This window comes from Trachymyrmex septentrionalis, unplaced genomic scaffold, assembly GCF_001594115.1.
Source record: "Trachymyrmex septentrionalis isolate Tsep2-gDNA-1 unplaced genomic scaffold, Tsep1.0 scaffold13, whole genome shotgun sequence".
In the NCBI taxonomy this organism is placed as follows: Eukaryota; Metazoa; Arthropoda; class Insecta; order Hymenoptera; family Formicidae; genus Trachymyrmex; species Trachymyrmex septentrionalis.
Genome location: NW_017304438.1, coordinates 6,402,007 through 6,413,167, shown reverse-complemented (window position 1 = coordinate 6,413,167; position 11,161 = coordinate 6,402,007). Strand labels below are relative to the sequence as shown.

Sequence of the window (11,161 nt, the reverse complement as noted above, 5' to 3'; positions counted from 1 at the left end):
GGGCCCGGTGGATGGATACTTGTTAGACCTGGGTGGCCGTTTGCCACTGTGTCCGCGCTGACACCGGACGGCGTATCGATCTGACCTTCCGACGTGCCGCGAATTGCGGGAATGAATTAACCGGTGTCTCCTTCTCGGGCGCACGTGGACGAATGTAAAATTAATCGACGATAGCCAGCCGACACAGGTCGATATCTCGGACGTCGTAAAAAAAAAATATATATACGTTCTCTTTAATCTTGAGGACTCGGCGGCGACGTTCGATTTATTCGAAGCGCCACAAATCGCGACGAAGAGGGGGGAAAAAAAAAGTTTACTACAGGTTTTGCAAGACTCCATCCGCCGGAAAAGATTTTAATTCTTTTTCTTTTAGCTTTCCATACGTAGGGACAAAAGGGGGCAGAGTGATTATACATACACATGTGTGAAATATACGAGAAAGAAAAAGTAAGTAACAGAACAGGCCAGCGGGGGGTGGGATGGACATGAAATTGACATACGTGAAATTGAAACTGACTATGGAACTCGGACAGAGTGGTAGAGTCGATCGGAGCAAAAACGAAATGACAAATAAAACAATATCAATCTGGAGATATTTCCCGAGTAACTTTGAAAAATAATTAAGACGAGGTGGAATGACGTTTTTATAGCGTTATCTTACCCGATCGCTGCGATTGCATGCGTGAATTAAATTAACGCGCGATGCGCAAGATGGCAAAATGATGAATCTTTCAGCCCGATTAAGCTTCGGGCTGAAAAAGTACTGTTTGAACTCGTAAAGCTCAAGACCCTCGCGAAATACTTATATACGTGCTCTGAGAAACAAGCAAAAGGATCGTGCCATCTTGAACAAACGTATGAAGACAGAGTGAAGATGCTATGAGTATAATGATGCAGAAAATCAAAGTCTACCGTTGAAGATGTAAAAATCCAGGCTATATATGTGCCGTCGAGACACGTTGAATATGTATCACACACATACATGTTTATACGTAATCGGGAAGTGAAAATAAAAATGCCAAGAAGAGCAGATATGGAGCAGATACGGAGACAGAAAGAGAGAAAGAGAGAGAGAGAGAGAGAGAGAGAGAGAGAGAGAGAGAGAGAAAAGAAAAAGAATCTCGTACCTCGATGCGAGAAATTGTGAATATCGTGAAACAGATGGTCAAAGATAAAGAGAAAAAATATATAGAAAAATAGTAAATATGTATATATATTATATATATGTACAGACATATATATTACGCGTATGGATATCATACAGAACGGAAGATAAAGAAGAAAAGAGAGAAGAAATAGATAGACGCGAACGTACATACGTTCTTCTCCTTCCAACGAACACGATAAAGGAAAAATAAAAAAAGAGAAGACGATAATAAAGAAAGAAAAATACGGAGGAAGAGAAAGAGAGATAGATAGAGAAACAGAGAGAAAGAGAAACTCGACATCGAGAAACTACTATGAAAATAGCTAAAAAATTAATGATAATCAATGAAGCTCTTAATCGTGTGACGTCTAGAAGAATCGAGCGGCGTTTCTTACCATCTGTCCGTGCAGCGAGTGAAAATGCAAACAGAAAGAGAATTCAAGATTTGTCTCTGGAAGTTATACAAGTGAGATCGTGGGGGAGATGAGATGATTAGAGACATATATTTTTTTCTTTCGAAATCAACAAATTATTCTTTCGATGAATATTCGGGAAATTGCGCGCGAATCTTTTTTTTTTTTTTTTTAACTTTCGCTTAAGAAGATGAATTTTATTTAAGAGAGGTCCGCGAACATCTAATTATGTGAATCGTAGGGAATATCTATAAAGAATACGTAGAATTCGCAGGTGCCGTCGAAATCGAACGATTGGAAAAATTGTCGATGGAAATTAATTGGCGGATCGATCGTGCGCGTGAAATTTGTCTGCTAGGCGAACTAGAAAGAAAAAAAAGAAAAAAACAAAAAAAAAACAAAACACGCCGAAGCTTCGCCGCTTTCGTTCAAAATCGCGTTAAATTAAAAGCGATCGAACGAAAAATTAACGGCATGTTTCGACTTTCATCGATGCGATGAAAATGAACAGTCGAGCAATTCTTCGTAAAATTCGCGCTCACCGTTATCCAATCCGGGCGCACGTGCACGATCGATCTTCCTTTTTGGTGGAGAATGCGACGATTCATAGAACGAGGAGGGGGGAGGGGGGGGAGGCAGGGGAATCCCGATTCATTTTTCATCGTTAGATTGTGTCCAACTCTTTTCTATCGGTTCGGCAGGACATGAGGGATGAATCCACGCATTCTCCCCGTGCACGAAGATGACGTGGCCTCTCTTAGATCGTGTCGGAGCTTGTAAGGGATTCCAAATATTAACGGCATCTCTGGCCCGTCTTATCGTGCACTCGTCCGTCCAGCTGTCCTCCAAGTGACGGATAAGATTGAAACCGTGTTTCATCTCTCGTCGCGGTTATCCGAGTGCATTTCGAGACGAAATGAATTTACCGGAGATGAGATTTAATCGAGAACCCGATCAAAGGAATTGAAAAAAAAAAACACATCTTCTTCACACTCTAAAAATATTCGATTTGGATTTAACACCATACGGTGTCTATACACAGTAATTGTTTGCAATGAATTCAGAGATTGATTTTCATTATTTCAGATTATTAATATTCTTATAAGAATATGCTTGTTAACGTAAAAAATTATTAAATTGATTGCCAATTTAATAGGTATTACTTATATTCTGCTCGTAACTGCATTTCAAGATCAAAAAAGATTTCAACGTGCGATTTGCAGAATCAGATATATAAATTCATATAGAAATATTTAAGCAGTAAGATCCGTTTTGACTGAATATACGATTTTTCTTATTTACTTCTCATCGTGTTAATATTGTATTATATTAACACCAACATGATGTAGATTTAGTATCATGGATTTTAAATCCACATAAATGTTAATGTAACATGATTAGAATTAGGTAGGTCATGGATAGAATATAGATAAGCATTCAATACTTTGATTATATATCAGTAAAAATGATTAAATTAATAAAGAAATTGATCGATTTCACATATTGTTTTCTAGAGACATCACGATATATTAAATCCACACCGACATCTTTTAGAGTGCACGATATTGTTTTCATGCGATCGCAGATCTCTAAATAAACAAATTTGTTTTTCTGATTTCTGCGAGATGATTGTTGAGATGAGAACGAGTATTTCTGTCGCGTATTTAATCAACGCGATAATTCTCGTGACTCTTCGCACGATTTTTGTATTAGGCAAGTAAAACTCAGACACCGTAAAACTATCAAAAATAACCCCGAAGTAAAAAGGATAAAAGAAGAGAGACTCTGATCACGATATAAGAGCGACCAGTCTGAGAGCCGATCTTGTTCGAAACATCTGCAAAGTAATAGTGTGTATACGGATTAAGGTGGGAAATAAGAGCTAGGTGATAGACATTACCTTCCTCGAGCGCGTCATCACCGTCGCTCATCAGCTCGTCGTCCGAGCAAATGTTCAGCACGTTCACCAACATTTCTGTGACTAAAAGATAAAATAAAAATTTGCCCATTAAATTCCGAGTAAAACACATCTTGCAATCGACTAAACAAGTTATCTCGAAATACTCCATTTAAAAAAATCGAGATATATATATGTATCTCTCTTCCATCTAAATTATTACATAAATATTTTTTTCATATTTTTTCTTCTAGATACATAAATCGATTTATGAACATTATAGAACTATTTACTAAGCAAGGTATATCATGTGGAAATATACATTACAAGAGTTTGTATGTAGAAACTATAAAATACACTGTTATTTTTGTGTCTAATATAAAGATATATATTTTTTTTTACATAGCATGTAGAATTAAAAGTTTAACTTTTATAAAACCGAAAACAATTTTATACACTTCCACTATAAATTGCGTAACTCTTAGACATATAATTTATATAATTTTATATAATTACGTTTTTTTTTTTTACAGTGTAAAATAAATTTTTAACGTAAGAGCAAACGTCTTGTTGGTTTTACCTTTCTCGCCGACAAATGGTAGGGACCATGTGAAAACGTCCATGAAATTGGGCAACCAGTATGGGTGTGGCGAGCAATTGAACTGCCTGATATTCATCACGTTGTTCTCGTACTTTAAAACCGCTGCCTGCAAGCACAACGAGCACATCGGGTCTTTACGATTGCAGACCAGCCGTCTACAGATCATAAAACGAACAACGACGCGCCCCGCACTGATCATAAATGTGCGACATTAAATTAATGTCGAAGTTTACGCTCATTGCGACTGGCGCGATGCGCTGTTGGCTTTTACCTTGTTGTTGTACACGTCGAGATAGTTGGGCGCGCTAAAGATGGTGATGAGCGACGGGAAGCCCGTCGTCTGAGACTTTCGATACATGCGATATCCGGCGTCTTGAGCCTCGTGCGCCCTTATGATGCTGAGCAAATTGTTGTTTTGCAGAAAGTCGCAACACGCCGCGTAACTGCAAGCAGACATTATCGATCGACCGCTTAAAGATTGGGAGAGAGAGAGCTTGATTGCCGATAATTGCTGTTAAGAGAATTATCCGAGCGTACGAGCGGGCATGTTAATTCGCTTATATTATTAAATGTATTTAGCACTAATGAATAACATGGAAATTGCCGTGGTAGCGTAAATGACTCGGCCTTTAAACATTTTAATAGTACGCCAAAATTTTAAACATTTAAAGAACATTTTCTCTAAGTAAATTTCGTAGCAAAAGGAAGATATTAGGAAGTTTTTCGTCTAACCTGAAGAAGTTCTACGATACGCAAATTATATGTGTAGCATATTAATTATAATTAATAGTTTAATAATTAACGGATTATTTAAGCGAAATTGAGTGGTCTATCATTTATCTTGGGGGAAACATCAGAGAACATGAGAGAAATCGTGATAAAAAATAATAAATATAGCTCTATCACATTTACTAATAAAAAGTTGTTGAGTACGATACCAAGACATCTCGAGAATTAAGCAACAAGAATTGTATTATTACTTAAATATGAATAACTTGGCGATTTTTGAGCAATTGATGAACGACAGAAAGTCCGAATTATTTTTAATAATTTCTATAAGTCACCACTGTTCCTACCTAATAATTGAACCAAAACAATAGAGTTAAAACAAATTAATTTAAGAGAATGTAATTGGACTAAGATTCAATTTATTATTTATTAAGTTTAAACGTTAATATAAACGATGTTTACTTTGAATGAAAACTTATTACAGAAATGGATTGATTTACATTTTGACACAGATGGAAGTTAAAAATAACAAAACGTTATTTAACTAATGGGATTATTTTGATTCCATTGTTCCTTTGATATCTAACGATGTAAAACAATGAACTTTCGACATTTTTCATCTCTGGGATGTAAAAATACCCCAGTTTAAGTAGCTCTTTAGTATGATGTATAATTTGTACACACCATGGAACTTTTTCATGTTAGCCGAAAACAGCCAAAACTTAATATTCTCCTTTGAAGCGTATAAGTTTCATAAGCGTTCGTGAGGCAGCCACCGACGCGCGAATATTCATGTCGGGAAATTCGTGTATCTTAAATCGCGACCTAGATTAACATCGTAACGCGCTTTTGGCACATGCATTGGAAACAATTGCACGGGCGCCAAATGATCAATCTTAACTTGTCGAGAACGACTCGTACAACTTTTTGTATGCGGTTCTGTGTATTTATACAAAATTGTTGGAGTGTTCTGAATATTGTAGTCGAGTTAATTTCTGAGACTACTCGAAGCTTCGGCATCAGATTACTACGTTCGCTGTTAATGCAAGTTAGAGGTATTCGAGTCTTTTATACGGTGTAGCTTTTAATGTCCATCCATCCCTGCCAATCGTACACTGGATGACGGACGTTATTGGCGTACCGACTTTCGGGTTCACATAAACAAATTATGCCGGCGAAAACGTCAACAGGACGGCCCTTTTCGCAGTGTGGCATAACTGACTCCGCCAAGAATCGTGAGAAATGTTTGCGCCACGTCGCGGCATGGTCGTTAACGGCCATTAAGACCCGTTCATAGCGCCGACAGAGATTAATGACGAGGTGAAATCTCTCGAAAACCGCGCGCCGCTCGCCAATGTGGCCCGGTATCGATCTCTGGATCGTTGAATCTTCGGTACGCACACATCCCGAGTGCGACGATAAGATGATTTATTTAACGATAGGACGTTATATCGCAGTGCGCAAGATGTATTCCGTTTTCTCGTCGTAACAGCGTACTACAGCCACTTCGGGTCATTAAGGGATGGCAGGGAGTAATCAGCAGCTTCATTACGAGTCAGACGTTGGAGGGAGGAAGGGTGAGTAGTACGAGTCGCGCTGTAGTCGGACGAACGCCGGCGATTACAGCCGGACTACTTGCATATTGCTCGAGACGCGAGATGTGATTTATGTTCGCGTGAAACTTAATGCACGTATCTATCCAGGAACGAGACACGATAATGCGAGAATCGAAAATAAGGGATTAAGGGTACTGGTGCTATCTAGAACGTCTTCATAACGGCCACTATTATCTTATCGTGATCGCGATTGCCTGTGCTACATCCGCGTATATATCAATGAACAACTTGATTATGAAAATCACCTCGATAAATCAGCTTTCTAACATTCCTGCCGCTGTTACTCGAGAAATACTGACACGTATACGGTTGGCTTCGCTGAAGTATCTAAAAAACTCACTAGACGCAGGATCTGAAAATAATTTTCTTGGTCTTCCAAAACAATTATGCAGAACGCTCAAACTGATTATTAAAATGTCAAAATTATTCGCAGCATCGTTTGTCTTGCTTGAGTTTTCTACATAATTACTTTAATGATTTAATCAAATAAAGATATTTTCAGATTTGTAACTAGTTAAATTTTTAGATACTTCAGCAAAATCATTCTTTCCGTGCACGATTCTTTGATGACGTAACGTGCCGCGTCAACATTAAATTATAGAGAAATATAGAAAATAAAAGTAAAATAAAAACAATTCGGTAAAAACACAATATTAAAAAATTTTAATTAAAAATTAAAGACTTAATAATTAAAGTTTAAAATAATATTAATTATAAACTAATATAACTGACATTATTAGTAAATATTAATAAAAAGTATAACAGAAAAAAAAAAACAGATTACATATTTTAATTTATTCTTATTACGTATATGTAGTGATTTAAAGACTTAAATTTCATAGTAAAGTACTCTGTTATTTACGCTATAATTAATTCTACATTTTGAAAAAGCTGTCAGGAGGCGCCATGTCAAGTATAAAACTACAACAGTTAAAACAGCTTAAATACAGAATTTTTTGTAATATTAAAAATGTGATAGAGGAACACTAATTTGGCATCTCCCGAGGTGTATATTTACGAGAACCTTATTTTTCAAATCTTTTCCACGATGCCAAAAATCGCTTTGAGATCTGGACGCAGAAAGAATTTATTATTTATTAAAAAACGCTATAAAGAATTTATTAATTGCATTCATCAATGGTCGAATTGTTCGAATGCAATATATTAATTTCTTTTCCATCTGAAATCTCGATTTTTAAGATCATGGACACAAAGAGGCTTAAACTAACTTATTTTGCACTACTTGTTACTTCGAAATGTCTTACAACTGTGAGTCATTAAAATTTCCTACGTAAATGCTTTCAATGCATATATAATTGGTACAATCATTTTATTTCTTAACTCATTAAACAGCCAATGAGAGAATATACAGAGAAAATATCATTTTTCTATTTTTTTTTAAACAAAAGAATTAATGATAATTATACATTGAAAAAGAAATTGATTGCATCAATTGGAATGAACAAATCAGAATTTTCTGATTGACTCTATTATAATTCTATTTAAATAACTAGAATTCTGATACGGCTAGAATCTTCTGATTTGTTCGTTTTCAATTAGAAACTTTTTTCGCTGTGTGTTTTAAACTATTTTAAACTAACTTTTAAGCTTGGTTAATAAAAAAAACTTACGTGTAGAAATTTATATCAGACTGTGTTGTAATTACTAACAAATAAGATAAACAATTAACAATCGAATCGAGTGAAACAATCAGTGAAAGGCATACTTTTCATTCTCGCTCTTTTTCTTGCGCCAACTTTTGGCAACAATCGGGAGTGATAATAAAGATATTTAATACTAATTTGTTACTGAAGATCGCATAAGATCGCGGAGAAATATAAAACGCGTTTTTCCAGAATTTAATCTATTACAGTTTACTTCGTCAACATATATATGGCACGTACGTAAACGTGACGAACGAATACGTAGGAACGAATACGCGAAACGGCTGACACTTAACGAATCTCAGTTCTCATTAGCGTGGCCGTTCGTATAATTAGCGGATCCGCGAGAGGGGCTGTCATGTCTGCGGTTTGCTGACATCGTCGTATAACACGGTCGTTATTAATCCTCGCACGGGGCAAACCACGGGCGTGTCCGCGGACGCTGACAAAGAGCGACGCGACGAGGGACCGAACGTGACGTTTGTAGGAAGATTTGGCGGAGAAGGAAAATCTCTCAGACACAGATGGGTCAGAGGAGCCAAAGTTACCTCGTTTCACGCTGTGTGGATCACGTGCGAGGGATGTGGCCAACGCGCTTCCGGCTGCACTGCTCGCAAACAGACGGCGAGATAATTACCCGTTGGAGGGAGTTTAACGGGTTGGCTAGAAAGGAAAAACGAGAACCGGCCGGCGACAGCCGCGAGATGTATCGCACAAGCATATCGTATTTCTACGGCAAAAAGAACTCCGACTACCACCGAGTAGTGATGGGGTGTTGACCTCGTTTTTTTTCCTCCGCTAATATGTCCTTTATTATTACGTTAACACCGTGGTATCGACGTGTCCCTCGGATATATCGACGTTCCCGACGAAAAGTATTGTAATTGCATTTTCTGATATTTCCAATTTTATCGAATCCTTTTTAAATACTTTTTTTTATTGGCAGTATGGCTTAATGAAATATCGTTATTTCAACCCGGATAATTTTATTTGTACATGTGTATGTTATAACTGATAAATAAAATACTTTTGGAGAGAAAAAGCTGTTGTGTACATGTTTCTTAAATTTCTTTTGTCAATTGTTCGACTTAATTTAGGCATTAATTACATATTTTATAGGAGAAGTCTTCTGAAAATGAGTTTTCTGAAAAGAGTTCAGAGACAAAAAAAGATATAATATGATCAGTCATTTATCATATTGTTTCAGTTAGCTTGAAATAGACTTTATTTTAATAAAGTTTTAATTCGATACTGGATATGTAGGACGTTCAAGTTGTTGGAACATTGAACCTTTTTACAGCATTGTTATCGACGTTTAAGAACTCTATATAATTATTTTGATGATTTAACAAAATTATTTTTAAATCTATATTTAGCCAAATTTTTAGATACCTTAAAACCTTCTCTTTACTGTGTGATATTTAATCTACAGTACTTTTCTCCACTTCAGAAAAATGCAATTCCGTTCAGAGAATATAATTACAAATGTATATATAACATTGAAATAAGTTAGAAAAATCCAATTCTGCACGTTTTCTCCAAATTTTCCTAGTCGTATGTTAGAATTTCTATTACACATGTTACCTGTAATTTAACAAGTTAAAAAAGTTTAAAAAGAGGTTGAAACGGGCACTCACCTGTAAAAGTATGAACAACCCCTGACACTATTGTGGGAAAAGTGTTCCGCATTCTTCTCGTTGCCGAAGTCCTCGAGAGGATCCGACCAGAGGAGATCACACATTGGCCCAAATGCCGGCGGCTCTTTGAACCTGTCCAGCTGGAACAGCAAATCAACATTGATCGAATTAGTTCAAGGAATTAACTGATAGCACATCGACTGACGCAAACGCAGCGTAATTTTCAGCGTAATTGTATGGGCCATTGTCGGCTTTACCAAATTCACAATGGGTTGGTCAGTCAGTTTGCACTTTGGATCGTATCCTATTCGGAGGTTTAGTTGGCTATTATACGTTACACGCAAAATTTATGTGGTACTGACTGGTCCTGGTTAATCATGACGGCTTCATTTACGTCGATCGCATCAGTATGTCGTATTTTTAGTGAGATCCCAAAGTAAAGCAAATTATCGATATTTCGTAATTCTAAAACATCTTCGAATCGTCTTTACTTAAGAATTACCAAATTCTTGTACACGATTAAAGTACAGATAAAATAGCTATTGCAAACATCGACTTGTCATTCGACGACAATATCTGCTTAATACAAAAATTCTACAATTTATACGTACAAAATAAGATAGTCTCGCCATAGAGATAATATCGTACACGAACACTATCGTAATGGAATTAAGATTAAGTTTGGAAAAGTTTAGAAAAAAGAATTATTTGTGTTTTGTAAATGTAAATAGAACAATATTGCATATAATAGAGATGCTGGATCTTGCAAGATACAGCGCTGCATGCAATATATTAGATAAGAACCGATGTTTGAACAAAGACAAAATAATAATGTAAGAAACTGAATTAAAAACATCACTATTATCGATATTTTTTTTAGTTTGAAATTAAAATCTGTTTTACCGACATTGTTAGAGTTTGGCCTTTGCCTTTAGAATCTCTTTAACGTTTAATTTCGATTTTGCGGAATCACTGTCACAGCATTTAGACACCACTCTTTTGGACACCAAGATATCTTGGAACTATCGAGGAGTCATCAAAGTGGCACTTACATTGCCACTTTGATGACTCCTCGATAGTTACAAGATATCTTGGTGTCTAAAAGAGAAAGGAATAACCGATAATCTGAACTTGGAATTGAATTATAATTTGACAGCGATTTGACAGTGTCGAAACGCCATGTATCGAACACCACAGAGTCTCGAGGGCGGTAACTCTGCTGTGAGTTTACGTATCACGACAGCGCCAAACAAGGTAAACGTAAGCCGGATCGTCTGCAGATTGCATTAATTAGGCTACCGAGCCTGACAACAATGTGCTCACCGCGGATTTCCAAATGTCTATTGGTTGCCACTAAATCGTTAAGTACTGAAATCCAATATTCAATGTTAGAACGGACAGATGCTATCGCACTGATCTTACTCGACACTTATTTGACATCACGTTACGTGTATCCC

The 11,161-nt window shown here is 36.6% G+C and overlaps 1 protein-coding gene across 5 annotated transcripts in view; it reads right to left on the bottom strand.

Moving 5' to 3' along the window:
• LOC108756760 (serine/threonine-protein phosphatase 2B catalytic subunit 2-like) overlaps positions 1 to 11,161 on the bottom strand; it is a 165,382-nt gene that overhangs the window by 19,801 nt on the left and 134,420 nt on the right. For 4 of the 5 annotated variants that reach the window (XM_018500788.1, XM_018500790.1, XM_018500791.1 and 1 more), the window contains exons 6-9: positions 9,705 to 9,844; positions 4,330 to 4,501; positions 4,038 to 4,164; positions 3,461 to 3,541 (exon numbers count right to left, since the gene is read on the bottom strand). In XM_018500788.1, the coding sequence (XP_018356290.1) occupies positions 3,461 to 3,541; positions 4,038 to 4,164; positions 4,330 to 4,501; positions 9,705 to 9,844 (520 nt within the window). Of the gene's footprint in view, positions 1 to 1,542; positions 1,546 to 3,460; positions 3,542 to 4,037; positions 4,165 to 4,329; positions 4,502 to 9,704; positions 9,845 to 11,161 lie in introns of all 5 variants that reach the window. The other variant, XM_018500789.1, reaches the window with a different exon arrangement.